Genomic DNA, 20680 nt, shown 5'->3' with positions numbered 1-20680 from the left:
CCACCAAATTTAATAATTTCAAGTTTTTGTTTACTGGACAATAGCAGAGCTCAAAGCTGTCATCTATAACCGGTGACTGCAGACAGAAAATACTGAACTGTCAACAAGATCTGCTTTCCTGTGAGAATGAGTGCAGAGAAGGCTAGACTATGGAAGAATGTAATAAACAGCATAAGGATAGTGGATACAGGGAAGCTTGTACTGTGATCTAATAAGATATGAGCGAAAGACAAGTTAAACACAGCAACAGAGAAATAAACAATCAAAACAAAAACGAGCAAAAGAAAAAACACGCTTTAAGAGCCACGATATTGCTATATGTGTCTTAAAAAGGCTGTTTTATGACAGCCTTGTAAATCTCAAGATGAATACTGGTTGAAAAGGTAGTGGCTCCTTGAGAAGTAAAAAGAAACAGTTACAACACAGATTCATTTGCACCAACGTGAATTATAAAACCGCGGTTTCAATAATAATAAAAAATGCAGACATTGAGAAAAAAATGCAAACGTTTCTGGCTACATTAAAAGTAAATGTATTAATGAGACTCACTGTGAATAAATTAGAAATGAGTTGCAAACACTGGATACTTTAGAGTAACGTTTTGTTTTATTAATTATTGCTACTTATTTGCTTGCATTTGGATCACAAACACACACGTGCATTTCTCAGGTTCCGGTGGGCTTGGGAGACCCGTTCTTGTTGGAGATCTCCAGGCTGCTGCAGGAGGAGTGGAATTGCGTGAGCAGGGCTGGTCTTCAGCAGCCTCAATGCGGTGATGTTTGCAGAACGCGGCTGTGCGGAAGTTCTTTCATCCGTGCTGCAGTAGGGGTTAGTCTTTCAGCAATTATTCTCGCCACAACTTTACCGTGGGCTAAAACAAGAAGATTTAAAACTCTCACAAAACAGTGGCGTAGTTGGAATAATACTAATTTCACCTCAGCAACCATTTCGGTTGGTAAGTAGTACGTGGGATCACATCAGCTTTTTAGAAACATTATTCCTGTTGTTTTTTTTTATGTACGTGAATGCGGGAAGTAGCGCGGGGGTGGCGATGCGTGAATCTCTAAACTGTCAGCATTTTCTATCTTTCTTGCATCCATTCGATAACTGCGTTTTATTTAGAGATCGAATGAGTATTTGTAACGTGAATTCTGAAAAAAAGAAAGGCTCAACACCATTATTAGCTGTACACTTTTAATGGCTTTTCAGTGCGGTATGATTGACAGCCACACAACCCGCATGATTCTAGAAATAGGCCAATAAATTGTGCGTAGGCGGGACAGCAACCCCACTTTTAAATTGACAGCTACCAGAAATAAAGTTTGAAATTAAGTTTTATATAATATATCGTTTTCACAGACAGTGGTATATAGTGACAGTTGTGGCTGTTCACCGCTGCATGTATTTTTACTCTAGTGAATGATTCAGTATGTTGCGTACCGAGACATTTCTGAATTTTAGTAGTAGTACTTCTTAAATGAATGTGTTACAGTATCCGCTTTTTATATATAATTATATAAAAGCACGCGTGTTTCATTGAGTGGTTTGTTCCAGTTGGGCAGATTTAAGGCGCACACATAATAAACAAATCGAGTGCAATACACACGCCCTGCCAATGCGACGTCTGAATATATTACAGGTATTGACTCGTGTACTCTGCAAATATATATAACATAATCCCAAAGATGTTTCTCCGGCATTTGTGTACATTTTGGAAACTACTAAGCAATGTGTTTCTATTACAGATGGGATCAATGTGCAGTATATTTATTTTGTATTTATTCTGACGTGTTACAGCAACACAAAGAGAAACGGTTATTGCACATTCTACAGTTCACTCTTTTCTAAATATGCTTGTGATGTGAAATGTACATTAAATTCAGTTTTGTTTCAGTATTCTATTGACAGATCTCGAATGCCAACGGGGTATATAGAACATTTTGAAAAGGCGTGTTCTATAATGACCTGTCGTTATTTAAAGGCGTAGTGTCCCAAAAATGTTTTGTTGTATTTTTCTATTTTTTAATCGGTTTGCCGTTTAGTAGGGTTTACTTGTGTTAAGGCCGTTACGCAAACATAACCTGGAAGATGAATTTAAGTTTTTATTCATATAACCACAGCAGAGCTTGAAGATTTTTATAATCTCCTGCTGCTACAAGTAGGGGGTGCGTGGCTTTGTGACGCCAGTGACCTTACTGGTACGCGACAGGCTTGCAACTGGTACGCACCGACAGTTCTTTATGACGATATGTCTCAAAACACAATGCCCCCTCAATTGCACCATCGTAATGAATCTATCTGTACCACTGAATCACAGAGAAATGAGAAATTATGATGCAGGACGACAGACTGCGGTTAAAATGGTTACAAATGCAACAACAAAAAATACTTTTGACGACTGTTTTTAGGCGTTAGGCACAAAAATGCTGCATCTCCCTTTAAAAGCAAGGTCGTGTTCTTATAACGCAGATTTCCGCAGTTCTGCACAGCTGTGCGTTCTTCGAGGGCTGCTGCGTGACGTCACTAAGTTCCACCCGCTGAAATCTGTGCAGATTCTGCATAGCAGAGCTCTGCTCTGAAAAGATGCTGCGGGAGGTGGGCTGCGGCTGTGAACCAAAGAGACGGTGCAGAGATCATGAGTGACCTGCCAATCGTAAAACTAAAACTACTACTGCCCCCTTGTTAGTGGAGGGGAACGACATGTTATCTTTATGCAAAGAACGATGAACAGCCTTGTCAACGCTGTATTAAATAAATGGTAACACTTTAAAATAAGTGTCTGTTCGTATGTAATTCATAATGAATTGCAGACACGGAATTAAATTATTAGAATTAGAAGTCTAGTCATCATGAATTACAGATACTTATTTTAAAGTGTTACCCACATAAATACATGAATTAATCAATATAAAATAGTAATAATTAAATGTAATTACGTTTAATTATATACATGAAACAAATAGAATAAGTCATTAATTGTGCAACTAGAGTAAAATTGGTGATGTTGCTGGTAAGTTTCCCAAAGGTTTGGAGGAGGTGTTACTTGAGAAATAAATAATAATAGTAGCAACGTGATGTCAAACAGAGAGCAGCCACGAACAGCAAGCTCTGGGAAGGCGTTTCTCTAGCAGCGTGTGACGTAAAACAAAGAGCAGCAAGCGCAGCCAGCTCTGGGATACATGAACACCGATCGAATAAAAATGCTTGTAAATTCAGAGGTATATTAACACCAGCAAAATACGGAACCCCAGTCTCTTGCAACAGTTGTGACGGTGACCAAACTTGTGTTAGTTATTATGTAAAAAAGTAGATTAAAATGAACAGTTGCATTTAAGAAACGTAGAACAAGAACAGCAACAAATAAAAATACACTTAAGGTTTGTGTATTGCAGAGCTGTCTGTGTTACATGCTGTTAGATCAGGACTTCAGTTCACTAACACTGAGCATGGGAGCTGCAGCATGCTATTTCCCATATTAAAGCTACACACAACTTACAAAATATTAAAAATATAAACATGCAGAGTTCATTGCAGTCATCAGCTGTATAGATTAACCATTCAGCACAATGAGGCAACAAACAAGTTAGTACAGACACAACAAACCTGTTTGTAATGGGGCAGGTCTCGGTTTTACAACAGCAGTTTAAGATTGCACATAGTTACGTGTTACGCTCTTGCTGGTCCCTGCTGGAAACACTGGTACTTGAGATGAAAAGGTTGAAAACCACTGGTCTAGTCGATTATACTTAACCTTTGACCCATATTTGACTCCTGTGCACCCTGAGAACACTTTCAAACACAAAAGGTCTTGTTTTCAATCACTTGACAACACCCACAATTCATGGTTTTTAGGCACTTTTAACAAATCTGTCTCTGTGAAGATTTACAATCATCCTTCACCAACGGGAGCACCAAACAAGCGAGCGAGCGGGGAATAACCTAGACAAATAACATTGGTATCATTGTAAAGCTTATTTCAAGGGCTGTAAATATCTTTTTTTTTTTAAATTCTTTAGTAGCAATGGTTTTTGTCAGTCGGGTAGTTTGCACCAGTGGAATTAGTTTTCATGAAAAGCACTGTACTGTCTCCAGTAATTGCTGTACTTGTGGTAGTACAGTAGCAGACATGGCAATTGCTTACTGTGCTCTGGAATGGAGTGGGACCAGGGAAGGGAGGAACACACCGCATTTTGCATGCATTTCGGTTTGATGATTACTCATCCTCTCTTGTGACAGTGTAAATGCTTCTCCCAGCCCTAAGGTAAGAGTTAGTATTACAGTACATCAGGAAGGGTTTCAGCAGATATGCTTCATTTGTTTGTTTGTGTTCAGATGGCTTTTTGAAAAAAAGGGGGGGAGGGGAGTGTTAATATGTGCAGCATTTTATAAAGAAGAATTTGTTTATTAAACTGATGTGTAAAATGCTGTGATCATAAAATATATATATATATATACACACACACACACACACACACATATATATATATATATATATATATATATATATATATATATATATATATATATATATATATATATATTTGGTTCAGTAGACGCACAAGTAGTTTCTTAAAGTGGATTTCAGTAACTCAATTTTTTACATTCTATTAATTTTATAATGATATACTTTTATGTATAAAGGTTATGTTTCCCAACATATCTAATAGTATTTAAAATGCCTAAGTATGGGGAGAAATGTGGATTTTTCATTCCAATATTCTTTATTTGTGTGATTCTAGTAAATAGCTGAAAACGCTTGTATGACCTTTACTAAACAAATGAGAGGAAAACTTCTTTACAGTAGAATTGGTTTAATTTATTCAGACTGTTACACAAGGGATTGAACTTCTCAGTGAATATTTATGGTGAGCGTCTAAAATACCCTAATACATTACTCACCTTTCAGAGTCAACTCAGCTTCTTCATGAAAGCTTGTCCAACAAGCTGTAGAGGCCTTGGTGCTTAATGAGGTGAGACTTTTGGTCTTTCTATCTGACCAGCAGCAAAAAGTGTGTCTGAATGAAGCTGAGAGCTTGTGATTTGGATGTCAATTATGTACAACCTGCCAATTTTATAGGTACAATTACAATTCTCCAATAAGCACCTAGGGGGTGAATCAGAAAGACTTACAGGACCAAATCACTACAGGTCTTTCTGTTTGTAAGTTAGACCTGAGCCCTGCTAAACATCTTAGTAATGAACTATGCAGATGAGACAGGTTGTAACATGTGATTGATATCAGACTTGCAGGCTCTCAGATTCCACCCACTCAGTCAGGCTCAGTTTAATGAAGATTAACAAATTGAAACTGGAACATTTTCACATTTTTGTGGTATACAGTTCAAGCAATACGAGTTCAAAAATGTTAACATTTTGCAAAATACAACTTTTTTCTAATGTATCAAGACTAAAGCAAATATTTGTTATTTTTGTTTGTTTTCTCTCTCTTAGGATACATCCTCTCACTATACACAATGCCCAGGCCCAGCCACAGTGACCATGTCCTTCAGCAGCTGAATAACCAGAGAGAATGGGGCTTCCTGTGTGACTGCTGTATTGCCATTGGAGACATTTACTTCCGGGCACACAGGGCGGTCCTGGCAGCCTGCAGCTCCTATTTCCGAATGATGTTTATCAAAGACCAGCCAGTTGCGACCCGTCTGAATCTCAGCAACTTGCAGATTAGTGCAGAATGTTTTGATCTCATTCTTCAGCTTATGTACCTTGGGAGAATCTCCGTGGGCCCATACGAGTTTGAGGAACTCAAAGCTGCTATGGTTTATTTGCAGATGTATTATATTCCAGAATCTCTGGAGGACCTTAAAGATGTCAGTCGTACAAATCTGACTTCTTCTTTGAGTAGCAGTAAAATGATATTCGGCGTCCGTATGTATGAACAGAAGACCGGCAGCGTTGTAGAAGCTGAAAGGTTGCAGCAAGCCACCAGCTCAACACCAGCTGTGCAAAGTAGTAGTAGTAGTAGTAGTAGCAGCAGCAGCAGCAACAGGCAGCCTGACGATATCCTGGTGTCTCGTGTTATGTCTAATGTAGACACTGTTTCTGAACAGCCATGTGACCTGCGCAAGAAACCCTGCAGTAAAGTTTCACACATTAAAGAACGCCCACGTTTTGGAAGAACGTACACCTGCGATGATTGTGGGTTTGTGTTCAGCTGTGAAAAACTATTAATTGAACATATCCTGACCTGCACTAACAGAAAGGCATTTCAGGCACCCAAACAGAGCGCTGGAAGAGACAACGGATTTAGTAAGACTGAAAGCTCCGTCTCCGAGTCATCGGAGGACCAGAACGACGTTTGCAAAATGGACACAGACTGGCCCGAGCAGAAATCGGATACCGAAAGCTTTAATAACGAAACTGTGATCAAAACAGTGGGGGTAGACTGTAAACAGCCTGCAACAAGGAATGCCACCATTATCAAAATTGAGCCAGAGGAAAGTTCTGCTTTAGAGCTAAACGGCATTAAAGTGGTCCAGGTTAGTGATAACAGTGTGGACAATTGTGTTCTGAGCGATGTATATGAGGATGGGGTAAAAGAGTCAGTTTTTCATGTTAAAGATGATGAAGCAGCCATGTCTGGGAAGGAGAACAGTAAGGGTTCTTTCGAGATTCATTTGGGAAAACGAAACAATAAAGGCACTTTAACCAAAGCCATAAAAGAGGAAAGGCTGGACACTGTGTATATCACTTGCGAGCTATGTGGGATATCTTTAACAGAGGAAGACCAGTCTTCCCATTATATATCAAGTCATATGGGACATATTTGTGCTTGCGGTAAGTGTGGCCAAATATTAATCAAAGGCCAGCAGTTACAAGAACACGCACAGAGATGTGGGGAAACAACTGATTTGGAAACCGACGGCATAGGAGATGAGTCAGTCGACGAGGAGAAACAGTTATTGGACGAAGGCCTATCAGAAAGCGATGTACAGTTCGAGAGTGATGTCGCCAGGTCTTGCCAGATGTACAAGGACGCTTGTTTCACCTTCCGTTGCCCACACTGCAGTCTGCGTTTCGAGAACGAGAAGTTAGTAGTAGACCACATGGCCAAGTGCGCAAAGCAAAACATGTTCAAAAGCACCTTGGCAGAGCAAAGGGAACAAGACCACAGGCGGAAGCATTTCTGCAGCATCTGTGGGAAGGGGTTTTACCAGCGCTGTCACCTTCGGGAACACTATACAGTTCACACCAAGCAGAAGCAGTTCTCCTGCGTGACATGTGGGAAGCAGTTCTTACGAGAACGGCAGCTGCGGCTGCACAACGATATGCACAAAGGCATGGCCAGGTACATTTGCCCTGTCTGCGATCAGGGGACTTTCCTTAAGCATGATCACGTGCGACACATGATCTCCCACCTGTCTGCCGGGGAGACTATATGCCAGGTGTGCTTCCAGATATTCTCCAACAGTGATCAACTAGAGCAGCACATGGATGTGCATTTGTACATTTGTGGGGTTTGTGGGGAGAAGTTCAGATTGAGGAAAGACATGAGAATCCACTATAACTCTAAACACAAATTATGATAGAGAAAGAGTCATGTGTTGGATGTAGAAGCCATAGATGTAAAAAGATGTATTATAATCCTAAAAAATACACCAACAAAAATTCTATTTTAGGCATATTGTAATACGGAGAGGATCTTTGGATTCATGGCATTTAAGTAGAGGGTTTTGTGCCAGAAGCTTTGATATAGTTCTAAAATGTAACATTTCAGTCTTCACAAATGATGGAAACAAGAAATGATTTACAGCAAGACTAGAGGTGGTGATTGCATTGCCCATTTTTCCATACTTACCCCCAGACCCCTTACTTACCTTGGTATCTGAATAGAGAATCATCTCCTCTTTAAAACGTATGCAAAAGATTTTAATGAACAATTCATCTCACAAGTATAATAGTACCCCAAAATGTTCCAACTGGGGATAGCGAGCTGGTTGCCGGATAACTTTTACTTCGGCTACTTGCTCACTAAATATCTATGTATCCCTGAATAGATAATCTCCTCTCTAAAAATATACAAAATATTTTAATAAGCAGTCTGTGTTACCCTAAATATGATCTACGTGTATAATGTCTTGATCAATAGACTGTTGAGTAAGTAAAGGGTCTGAGTGAGAAAGAATGGGCAATACAATTGCCACCCCCAGTCGTTCTGTAAATAATTTGTTGTTTCCATAATTTGTGTTTGTACTGTATATAATACTATATATTCATTTGTGATGTGCTCACTTTTACAGTTATTTAATATTTTGTCCCTGTGGGAAATGTGTATATGGTGCTGGTGAGATGATAAGAATGTAAACAGAACACTTGTATGATATTGAAATTGGTGAATGCATATGTAGCCCTCTGACACTGTAGAATCAAACTGCTTTGATTGATATTTCACAGGCATAGTAGTAGGATTTATTGCACATCCCTAGTAGGGGAAAAAGTACACAATATTTTGTATTTAAATGTGCAGTCTAATACTTGGTACAGGTCAAAAAATTGAAAATATTTCACATACTTTGATGTTTAAGCTGTTAAATTTCTTTGAAACAAAATTAATTCATGTAATTGACATCCATATTTAAATTCATATAAGGAAACAACAGCGATCTAAAGAAGATAAACATAATAAACTCCCCTTAGGGAAGTCCAAACAAATTTTCTGCTGTTGAGCTGCATTTGCTTTAGTGTTTTTTGGTAACTTTTTATTTTAAAACTTAGAAAGGAAATATACTTGTAGCTATTTCCTCAAAACAGCTTGTCTGCATTATAAAACAATCTTTACATTGTTGTCAAGTATATTTTGTGAGGCCCCACTGGTACATTTACTTGTGAAATAATGTTGTCTAAATCCTAAAATTTTTGGCTATAGCTGTACGTATGCAAGCCAACGCAGCACTTGTTTATTACAATTGTCATTATTTTTCCTGTTTATAGAATTATTTTAAGAGTGCCAATGAGATGTAAGCTCTTTGTTCTCAAGGATATATTTGGGTGGCAACAGCACAGACAGGGACATGTTACAGCAAAAGGAGAAGATATAGACCACAATATTCTGGTTTATTATACACTATGTCTGAGGAGGATTTCTCTTTTTTATAAATAGTAGTTTTATTTTTCTGGGTTGGTTGTTTACACTTCATATCAAATATATACTAAATTGTATTTTAGTGATGTATACAGAGATGTATTTATGTTATGAAACCAAATGACGTTAGACGATATTGGTCATGGGGGAGATTCTTGTGATCATGGGCAAAAGATTGTTTCCAATAAGGCCTTAAGAGGTGTAGACAAGCGTCAATAATTATTTTCTATGAAGGCCATAATGTCAACTATTAAATGTGATGCTGAAGCCTGCTAAAGAGGTCAAATAAATGAATATTGTGGTTGAATGTCATCCCACTTAATAACCAAACAAAACAAATGTCCTCATTAACAAAAACAAATTTATCACAGGTTCCTTGTCATTTTGCTGTGAATTTATTTTGCTTATGTCTAGTTTTGTAAATTGAATCCTTATTAAAAAATGGAGTAAAGTAAGTGAATCTGTAGCATGGGGGCCGGATGAATGAGCTTCATCAAAGTTAAAATAAAGACTCAGAAAAAAAAAAAACCACTTGCAAGAAAGTTGTTGTGCAAGGAAACAACCTAGCAGTGCTAATAACCAATGCTTTAAATTCTGTTCTCTTCTTAACCTCAACGCTGACCCCCTTTCATTGTGATGAAAGTCTTTTAGTGATAATGTTGCTGGTGTTGAAATGTGTGTCGGTGACAGCATGGCTGTAGATACAATATTAGTAACAGGAAAAAACTACACTACCATGACCTAAGTCCACTGTGTGCACATGTAAAAAAATATATATAAGCCTTCACATACAGTCTCCCCACATTTTGATAATCGTTCTTTTCATCATAATAACTGGATGAGTGGTTCTTTAGATATTTGAGGCTGTGTGGTCCAGTGGTTAAAGACAAGGGCTTGTAACCAGAAGGTCCCAGGTTCAAATCCCACCTCAGCCACTGACTCATTGTGTGACCTTGAGCAAGTTACTTAACCTCCTTGTGCTCCGTTTTTCGGGTGAGACGTAATTGTAAGTAACTCTGCAGCTGATGCATAGTTCACACACCCTAGTCTCTGTAAGTCGCCTTGGATAAAGGCGTCTGCTAAATAAACAAATAATAATAATAATAATATATGTAAATACTGACAGCCTCTGCATACCCTGAGGTTTAAGGCAGTTAATAACTTGGAACTAATTAAGGTCCTTTGCAAGTATTAAAGTAAGACAAGCCATTCTCTTGATATGCAAAACTGTGATATACTATGTATGTATGCCCACCTCCTCTATATCCCCCAGCAAGGATATACGTAATTCTGGAAATAGCAAGAGGTACAAATAATTATAAACATGGTTAGTACTGGTTTGTAAGTGTTACTGTACTTACAAACTCTTACAGAGGCTAGTAAAATATTCTGGACATGGCCGCCAAGAAAGACATATCCAGACCAGATTAAATTATTTATATTAATAAAAAAAACAAACCAAAACTCTAAAAGAAAACTGCTTTGCAACTTTTAAACCATCTATGCTTGTAGGTTTCTTTGCTGTGGAAGCAGATTGAGAATGACCAACTAATTATTAGAACACTCAAATGTAATTTTTAATATTAGACCCACTAACCTTTTGAATGTTCTAAAAACTCACTATATATTGGAAGTTTCAAGGTGTTGCTATGCACTTACATAGTGTGGTCCAGTGGTTAAAGAAAAGGGCTTGTAACCAGGAGGTCCCTGGTTAAAATCCCACCTCAGCCACTGACTCATTGTGTGACCCTGAGCAAGTCACTTAACCTCCTTGTGCTCCGTCTTTCGGGTGAGACGTAGTTGTAAGTGACTCTGCAGCTGATGCATAGTTCACACGCCCTAGTCTCTGTAAGTCGCCTTGGATAAAGGCATCTGCTAAATAAACAAATAATAATAATAATATTACTGTAAATTATTGCGAAAATGCAATTTGATTGAAAAATGTCAATAAAGATTTCAGTTGAAAAGTGCCCTCAGTTTCCTGTTTATATATTTTTTACATTTTGTAATATCTATGCTGAAATCTAAAATACTTAATAAAGTATAATCGATGCATGGCCCTGTACCAACGGGACACCACCCTCGAAACTTCATGCAGCACTGAAATGACAAGAGTAGCAGCCGTAAACAGCGGTACTGTACCACCACTGTGTATCTCTCCAAAATGGAGGATGTCATTCACCAAGAAGTATTGTATGTACCTGTGAAAATGCTACATTTGGATTTTCTAAAAACATTTTGGGATATTCGAGTCCCAATTTGCAACGAACAATGGCCATTTTATGCAGTTAATGCAAATTAAGGCTTCAAGTGCAGCTGCATAACATAAGGCCTTCTGAGGCCTTCAGTATTCATGTAATTATGTCAGACCAAGAACCCGGTACCTCTTACCGAAGTCGCAGCTGGTCAGAAACTTCAGACTTTTTTGTTGGTTTTTTTAATAAAATGGCAGCAAGTACTTGTACCAATAGCTTCAGTTGTGATAGGAAAAATAGGTCACTGAAATTCAAGAAATGTAATTTAAAAATAAATGAAATGTTTTAGGTACAATGCTACAGATATTTCTTAGACAAGTGTCAAATGAATACGAATTCAGCAAAGGGCATATTGTCAGCTATGAGTTGATTTAAATATTTCAGGTTTTTTTTAGAAGTTTCACTTTTCAAGCCAGCTGTGAGCCAAAAACCTATCACATTTACTAATCTGTGCTACAGTTTTAGAATACTGTAAAATCTCAGGCTAAAACAGGATTTATTTGCAATTACCTGTGCTTTGTACTGTGATAAAGTTGCTTAGTACCATGCTCCATCGTGACTTTAATTTTATTGTTTACAGCAATGTTCTTCGAAAGTGGTTTGCTATGTTGGGGACAACTGATGAAGGCCTAATTACTAATACATGGATAGCTTTAATATTGAAGGTGGCTTATATGGTTACCAATGGTGAGTGGTAAAAAAAGTGCTCTTAATTGTAAGGTGGCCTTTTTACTAAGACCTTAAAGCAAGGTTATAATGTACTTGCAGTGGGGCAAATGGTCTGCTACCAATAATGAGCCTCAATGGGTTAACAAACTTTACCGATTCAAATGTCATTTTATTTTGTTTCGCCACCTTTCCCTTACTTTTTTTATGAATTTCGAAATAATTTCCCCTCTGTCTGCTCCTTTTGAGGATTTCATGATTCCAAAGAAACCACATGATTCAGTGGCCTTTCAACACTGCTGGCTCCACTTGCTTAATATTACTGTTGCTATGGAACTATCTCGTGATTTGAAAGGTCTTGTGATTTCTCAGGAGAACTGAAGGTTCATTGGGAGTCTTCTGATCCCACAAACAAGATACATTCCTCTTCTACATCCAGGATCTTGAGAGTGGATGTCAGTGTGCTAACAGCCCTGAAGGGTCCATCTGAGCTCACCAGGCTCCTGGCCAGTAGGGTCCACTGTAGTGTGCGATGCTGCATGCTGGTAATTATGTGGCCTGTGGTTCTGTGTGTTGTATTGCTGCACCAGATACCCACCTTGTTGCTCCATTATTGCATTCCAACCCTTATTTTAACGGGTTTTAGCTTCATGGCCCCTACTCTCTGAAACTCTCTCCCAGCTTTAGTGTGTGTGCTCCCACAGTCGCTCGCTTCAAATCAACTCTCAAGACCCACTTATTCTCTCTTGCTTTCAATGCTCTTTAAGCCTGATATCTGTTACTAACTGTTGTCTAAATTGCTATTTCCGGTTTTTCACTCCATCTTATTCGTATGATTCTATATGACACACGCATCCACAATGTTTAGAATTCACATCCTAGCCTTTTATTTAATGTCGTATGCCTGTATTTAATGTATTTGCATTGTTTTTTACTGTTTGTATTTAATGTATTGTGCCCTGTATTTAATGTATTATGCTTTGCTCCTCACTATCTTGTAAAGCACTTTGTGATGGTGGTCCACTATGATAGGCGCTATATAAAATAAATATTGATTGATTGATATTGTGGCAGCTGGATGTAAACCAGGACGTTTAATTAGTTAACTGGCTTTTAGGTGTAGAATGAGGTTAAACTTATCCAAGAAGCAATGCATTCAAGAATTTTACACATGTCCAATAAGGATTTTTAATCATGTTATGTAGCCTTTCACCACCCCATTATGAAATGTGGAGACAATATCCTAACAGACCGACACTACCACGTTTTTGAAGAGATAATTAATACCACTGAACTGTAAAATGAGCTGACAATTTTGAGATTATTACATTTCAAAGCATGCACTGTTGTTATGTGTTTTCTTGTATAGATATGTGTATGTTTGTTTCTGAGAAAGCATGTGATGCTTATACAGTAACTTGTGAATGATATGTTGGCTTGATTTGAATATTGGCTTGATTTGAATAACGGGGGAAAAAGTATGAAAGTACAATTGCAGATTGGTACAATAAGGCAACAACATCTACCCACTAATTAAGACAAAATCATTTCCACACATTGTTGTGATTTGCCATGTTTTATGCAGTTTTTATCTGCCACTGCTATTCAACAGTTACTGTAGGTGCTTTGAACACACTTGTCATGTTACAATAAATAGCCAATCCTCTTGAGTATAAATAGAGCATTCAGATTGGGATTGAGACTGGATTGGGAAGATTTACATGCTTTGTTCCTTCTTGAAGTAAGTAATGCCAGCGAGTCATTTTGTTAAATTACCAGCAGGTGGAGTGGAAATACATATCACTATTTTAAAATGTGGTGCATAAATGCAAAAATGAAAAAAAAAAAAAACCTTCAGAAAAAAGCACAGCGGATTCTTTTATTTTTAACATAAGGATCTATGAAGTTTATTGTACCGTTACACCAGCCATAGTTAAATATTTATTATTTTTCTTTTTAAACATGCCATTTCAATTCAGTTTTGGTGACCAAAGTTGTGAAGTATTGAGAGGAGGCAGATACAGAGAGTGCATTGTTGAGTGTAGGGGTGCAGTGGGGTGGTTTATTCCTGCTGTCTTCATTAGTCTTTGCAGCATCCTTTTCCCTTTCCCTGTTCACTATGATCGTGTCCCCCTACCCCGTGCTCATGTTTGTGTTCACCACTCCCGTGTTTGTGCTCACCAGGCCCATGTCCGTGCTCTCCTTTTCCCTCCTATAAAAGCATAAAAATAGGGAATCAAGAATAATGCACACCCACTTCATAACAATGCCAGGGTAAAACAGGAATACATTAATGGCTGTATTTTCCAAGCATTTACTCCAGACTTAAAACTCCTTTGTTTTACTGTAGACAGCTATTGTTTTTTTTTTTCATGTCCTGTATACAGATAACAAAGAAAATTACCTTTTTGTCATGACTTTCCTCCTTCTTCTTTGAAGAAAAAAATAAGAAAAGTTGTTAGCATTAAAGAAAAGAAGATGTGTGTAATGATGCAGTGAGACAGACACGATTAGATGCTTGTGACAAAAAAAAAAAATAACAAACAATCTGCACAAAGATTTTTTAAATCGTCTTACTATTTGTTCCGCTTTTGGGAGTTCTGTAAATACAAAAGTGAGAGACGCAATTAACATTCTTTAAAAAAAAAAAAAAAAAACTAATATATTCAAGTACCTGTATGATACATGTGTTTATTTACTTTTTAAATTAATCACCAAAATGGTCTTCAGTAGTCTGATAAGGATGCAGGCTTGTATAACAATATTTACACACTATGCACCAGTGCACTACATCACAGTGGTTCTCTTTTCTGATAGTGACAGTAATATTTGAAACTAGGAGTTATAGACACCAGCAAGGAATCAAAATGAAAAAAATATAGTATTTCTAAGTATAGTGTGATGATTCCTAGCCACACTACCGATATAATGGCCGATCAACACACGTTGAAACCACATGATTGCCATTCACTTCATTCATAATCATTTTAAAACTTTTTGATGTGAATATAAGAGACTGGGAGGGTTGGGTCTCTCTCAGTGCTTGAAGCATGTAGCCTCATCTTCTTTAGAGGCTTTAAAGCCACACCTTGTGTTTTTTTAAGACTATCCACCATTTTCCGAAACAACACTTGAGTGTTAGTGCTCATGGAGTGAAGGTACAAGCAAAGTCTGCATGGTACAAAACCTCTTTAGTATCCTGCTCCAAGACATTTTATATTAAATGTATAAAACATTTTTTTTTATCCTGAAGACACTGCTCAGGAAAAATGACCTATGAAGTTCAAAAGAAACAGACTTTCTGAAAGTATGGGATCCAAACTGAGAGCTGTCTTTGCCCAGTGGTACCAGATATAATAGTACAAACAAAATTGCTATAAAAAACATAATTTACAAATTTAGGTCAGTCGGCTCATCAATGCTCATCCAGTTCATAGTCGCGGATTGATCCAAAAACGATTGTCAAGTCTGTACTTAAACGTATGCCAATGATTTAGCATCAACAACGCGGTTATAACGTGTTTATTTCAAAACTGTATATGTTAGACCTACAGTACATAGCGAATGAAACCGCACAACAGCTAACAGCTATGCATTTATTTCATTAGATCTACCCCTTTAAAAGTTCAGTGAGGCAAACTAAAATGACGGCAACTCACACCTACCTGGTGCGTCACTCATTTTGACTTGCTAGTTGAGGTTTACCACAAATAAAGAAGTATTCTGCAGAGCAAGAGAAAGAGAAAAGGCATGTTTAGAGTGTGACTAAATATCATTCAGACAAGGGCAGGCCAGGGGATATTTGTATGATAGATGTGCCACTCCAATACAAATTCCCCCAAACTGAAACAGAAGAGCAGTTCGGAGGTGTCTCTCAGTGTTTGGATTTTGCCTGCTAATATCCTGGAGCTGTTCTGTACTGCCACCAGTGCCACCAAGTTACTTTTAAAATTAAAGTTTCTTGAACAAAATTGCAACTAGATACAGTAACTTATTACTTTGAAAATAAATAGTTACATACTTCTCAGGCACAGTTCACATCTTACAGAGATCTTTTTCTTTAGTTTTGTCAGGCTGCAGCTCGAAATATTATTTGAACACCCAGCTATCAAACTCACTTGTTCCCTTCTCTGACACCATTTTCTAGCAAGATGATATGAAAAGAGCATTCAGGTTAAGGTTTGACTTGCTCTGTTGAAGCGCTTTCTGATTTCCTTTCTTTTTTTTTGCAAATGTGACTTTTTCACATAAAATGTAATATGTTAACACATTTCATTGCCTGTATGAAAAACTAAACATTACAGTACAAGTTACTGAACAATAGAATCAGATTACAGTAATGCATTACTCCCCAACACTGACTGCGACACAGTGAATGCAGGTTGGGCTGTTTTCAAGCATTCAGCAGTTATTGAATAACTAGTAGGACTGTATATACAGTGCCTAATCATATAGTGATTGTTCTGTTTACCGTTCCATTTTAACTCATCGATCATTTTTCTAGTCATTACGCAACAGTGGAAATAAAATAAATGTTAATACATTTCTTATAGTTGATACTATATATATATATATATATATATATATATATATATATATATATATATATATAGATAGATAGATTGATAGATTAGAAATATGATGATACATACAGTATGTTAATATATTACAACTATCTGCAGATGTGTTTTACATGGGGGGTGTTTGAGAGTTTGACATTTGTTTTCTTTCAGATGCATGCCACACCCAGATTTCAGACAGCTGCATATGGTACAAACTCAGGGGTTTTCCTGAAGCATATGTTTTGTAATCATATATATTTCAAATATAAAAAGTGGTCTTTAGTTTTTGTAATGAAAGAGACCTTGTGATGTTCACATTCACTTTTTAAAACTAAATTAAAACTGTCCAATTTATCAACACTTTGATAAACAATACTGTCTCTTAAATCAGCATGACCAATTGACCAGGAAAAAAACAGTGCTGTTCATTGCTGGAGTTCACACATTTCGAACCCATACCAAATCACAAACTCTAATTTCAGAGTAGTATTACAAAATTATATTTGTAGTTATAGAACAGTTGAGTTGCATGCAAAAAACTTCAGGCTACAAATTGACAATACATTCTTATCATGTAAAAAATACAAAAAAAAAAATCCTAACAGTGGCTGAAGTGCTATGAGATAGATGTCTTACCTGTTCCTGAAAACTGGTTAGATTTAGTTTGTGCCAGGTTTCTCTCTTGTATTTATACATGTCGCAGAGCATCTGAAGAGTTGTTGTGGAATTTGAATAGCCCTCCCCTTGTGTAAACGTGTCACTAGCAAAATCAATTAGGCCGTGCAATACAATTTTTGAACCCTCCCTGCAATACAATTTTCTTCCTCCAAAGCATTGTGGCATGTATCTCACAAGTTGAGTATGAGGGGTTTTTTTCTTTGCTAATAAAGTTTCTCATTCTTTCTGTGGGTGGTGCTGATGTCCTAAAATGAACCTCAGTTGTGGGAGACAGCGCTTGTTCCCAGAGGGTCTGTCAAAGAGGGAGGCCGCCCGCTGGTCACAAGGCAGTGAGATATTTAGCCTGAGAAGCAAGGGGACCAGTTGGGAGAAACAGAGCATATGCTGTGGTTACAATTGTTAAGCAGTCTTGTATGTTCAGCTACTAATCAGATCCCATAAAACCATTTGCAAATGTGACCACAATTTTCATCATTTTCTGTAATTGAGAAATGTTGCTCTTTGAAGCAATATACAGTACCTCTGACCATTTTGGAACACATTCTCAAACTCCAGTAAACACTTTTAACACCAGCAGGCTCTCGAGCAGATAAAAAAAAGCAGACATGCGATGATTCTAAGAGAATAAACAAAGAACATTGTCTGATGGAAAGTTAAATCATATATCAGCAAGGAATATAATCAAGTGTTTTACGTCTTCACTCCAAAAGTAATATTTTTGCATTATGCAGTCATGTTTTCTGTTTATCCTTTAATGCAGTACATTTGCACATATTCTTAAGAATTAAGCTCTCCTCACACTGTGACATGAGCAAGCAAAAAATTAAATGGAATATAAGGAAAAATAAATAGAATACATTAATATCAATGCTCTTATAAAAGTTTCCCGTAGTAAAAGCACAGCAAAGTGTAATAATGCATTATGAAAGCATGGTAAAGCAAAGTAATAAACTGGGCAAACTGCAAGGTTACCATGCACATTTACTGTGGCAAACTGGCTTTTGAATGTTAACAAACACAAGAGTTCAAGTCACTGGTATGTCAAAGTGGCAATGCTTTTCTAAAAGCACAGCTCACTTCTGTTTTTTTGATGTTTTTCAATAAGCGGTTTGTTTTCTAAATTCACTTTCAGAGCAGCATGGCAAGGATGAAAAGTTTACCACAGAGGTCATTATTCATTTTTTATCACATGCAGTTCAAATGATTGAGGATGAGTACAGTAACTCGTTCTAAAAACTAGACAAACAATGTTTTGTGGAAGCCTGGCACGGCATATTCAAAGATATTCAAACTCAGTCGATATACTTCAAAGAAACACATTTTAAAAGTGGGTTTGCTTATTTACATTTTTTGTGTATTATAAAGCTATATTTGTGTAAAAAGTATATAACATCATGAAACAGGTTATAAGTTTACTTTAAAAAAAATATATAGTCATGCATAGAGCAGCATGGTATAAATGTTGTAAAGCATAACCAGGAAAGTACAGCTGTCAACCTCCTCATAAAGAATCGTTTTTTTGTTCTTTTATTCTGAAAATGTAGACATTACAATAAATAATAAGTTACCATTGTACATCATGTGTAGGGAGCCTCTTACTGCAGCAAAGGAGTCATTTTGTGCAGTTGGAAGGAGAGGACAGCAAATCAAAGCTGGTACTGGTCATTTTATTGTTTTCACTTTTTAATTGAGTTGTATTTTCTATGCACTGATACAAGATAAGATGTACAAGAATTTTGACACCTTAATGGTGATTGGTTGATTTCTCGTATGCGATTTATAAACTGCAATATATAGACATATATGCAATATATAGACATATATGCTTTTATGATTAAAATACAGTAAAGGCTGATCATCATGGAACGACCATTGACTGGTGTTTAAGAAGACCAGAGTCTTCGACAGTTTCTTTGTTAATGAAGTATTTAAATAGTACATGAGTTAAATATTTGTGAAAAGGGTATTGCAATGCCCCTGTTTGATGATAGCACCAGTGCCCTGTAGAATGTTTTGCATTTAGGTGAAGCTGCACCGTGCAGCCTTCATCTCCCAGTTAGATGATCTACATTTTAATGCGTGCCTGTCTCTGCCCTGGGTTCACCTGGCAATGTCATCCACCATTGAAGTATGAGCAAAATATTTTAACTTCTCTCTACAGTGCATCCTCTGACCAACGTCATCTTTTTTTAATGAGGTCTCAAGATAGGAGATGATTAAAGAGTGCTGCTGTTTTCATCATTTGGTCATTTACAGTAGCCATTTAAAGATGTTCTTTCTATTATTATTATTATAAGTCTTATTTGTATTCATATTTTATGTGCTATGGATTTTTCAAATCTAAAACCGTCTGTAAGAGTAATTGTATTCATCTGAAATAAAATGTAGTTTTTTTGCTGTTTTTCTATACAGTTTGAAATGCTGAGATGGACTGAAGAACAGCGGTCAAGTTCAGTTCAAAACAAGGTCCACAGCATCTACTCCTACAGTTCAAACACATGCATCAACAAGAATGCACTTGGCATCACTTACCATGAAAATCTTAATCCTCTGAGACAAACTATAAGAGAATGACCCTTTACCCATTCCATTGAATGATGAAAAAACTACAGTAGGTGTTTCCACATCCTCCTATCTTGGCTTATAAAGTTTGGCAAAAAAAATAAAAATAATAATAAGTTCATAACAAGCTTGACAATAGATCTGCACCTCAATAATGACATCATCAGTGCAACTCTAGTTTAAAACCTATACACACATCTTCACAGAAACTACCATCATATTCCACATACCCAGCAGCAATATGCTATTTAGGGCTCTTTTATCAAGTCTCTAAATTGCCCCAGGTCTTTATATATTGGAGGAACTGGACAAGCACTGAGAAAACAATTCAACATGATCATTTTACAGACACTAACTAGGTGGAGTTCTCTTTTCATGATCAGATCACATGTTAGAGGATCTTACTGTTCCAGCTTTGAATTTCAGATCTAACTGATAACCCAATTTGAGGGCTTTCCATCCCACTGCGGTATGTAAACTGCAATGATTTCACTCATAAAGACAAGACGGTCAAGCTCCTTTCTGTATGTGCTTTCATTAATCTTAGTACCAGTATGAATTTATCTTTCAGGATAAATAACTCAATCCCATCACTCCCTAGTGTGCCTCAAGAATAATCATTTAAAGATGGACAGGCAGGCTGTTAACTATGGATTTTTAATTTTTTTTTTTTAAAGTGCTTTGCCTAAATATGATTTTGCAGAATTAAGTTGAGATTTAGAATGAATCACTTAAGAAAAATGACAACATTATTGAAATGAAACCAGTGTTTCTGACAAGTGGACTAACATTTGAAATCAATTGAATGAACTGGAGGACAGCAGAGAGCCTCTTATAAGAAAGCAGCATTGTTCTGT

General features: G+C 37.0%; 1 protein-coding gene and 1 long non-coding RNA gene across 7 annotated transcripts in view; one reads left to right on the top strand and one right to left on the bottom strand.

Annotated features, from left to right (window-relative positions):
* The first annotated feature begins 646 nt into the window (after positions 1-646).
* On the top strand, positions 647-11070 carry LOC131698645 (zinc finger and BTB domain-containing protein 1-like). 4 transcript variants are annotated; one of them, XM_058991446.1, is made up of 3 exons: positions 647-828; positions 4907-4970; positions 5452-11070. In XM_058991446.1, the coding sequence occupies exon 3, from the start codon at positions 5475-5477 to the stop codon at positions 7542-7544; it is 2070 nt and encodes a 689-aa protein (XP_058847429.1). In that variant the 5' UTR covers positions 647-828; positions 4907-4970; positions 5452-5474; the 3' UTR covers positions 7545-11070. The 4 variants fall into 4 exon arrangements, with proteins under 4 accessions (XP_058847429.1, XP_058847427.1, XP_058847428.1 ...); XM_058991444.1 differs by having other exon boundaries at positions 647-955; XM_058991445.1 differs by lacking the exon at positions 4907-4970.
* A 2804-nt stretch (positions 11071-13874) lies between these two features.
* The window catches only part of LOC117419169 (uncharacterized), a 7096-nt gene continuing 290 nt past the window's right edge, over positions 13875-20680 (bottom strand). For 2 of the 3 annotated variants that reach the window (XR_004547208.3, XR_009307689.1), the window contains exons 2-5: positions 15687-15744; positions 14599-14621; positions 14426-14452; positions 13875-14233 (exon numbers count right to left, since the gene is read on the bottom strand). This is a non-coding gene — a long non-coding RNA (uncharacterized LOC117419169). Of the gene's footprint in view, positions 14234-14425; positions 14453-14598; positions 14622-15686; positions 15745-17219; positions 17372-20680 lie in introns of those variants that run through there. The other variant, XR_004547202.3, reaches the window with a different exon arrangement.

The sequence above is a fragment of the Acipenser ruthenus genome, chromosome 18 (assembly GCF_902713425.1).
Source record: "Acipenser ruthenus chromosome 18, fAciRut3.2 maternal haplotype, whole genome shotgun sequence".
In the NCBI taxonomy this organism is placed as follows: Eukaryota; Metazoa; Chordata; class Actinopteri; order Acipenseriformes; family Acipenseridae; genus Acipenser; species Acipenser ruthenus.
The sequence above is the reverse complement of the archived record's forward strand: the minus strand, read 5'-3'. Positions and strand labels throughout refer to the sequence as shown.

Bases quoted from the DNA above. Each gene is read 5' to 3' on its own strand.
- LOC131698645 (XM_058991445.1), top strand. From the start codon at position 5,475: ATGCCCAGGCCCAGCCACAGTGACCATGTCCTTCAGCAGCTGAATAAC.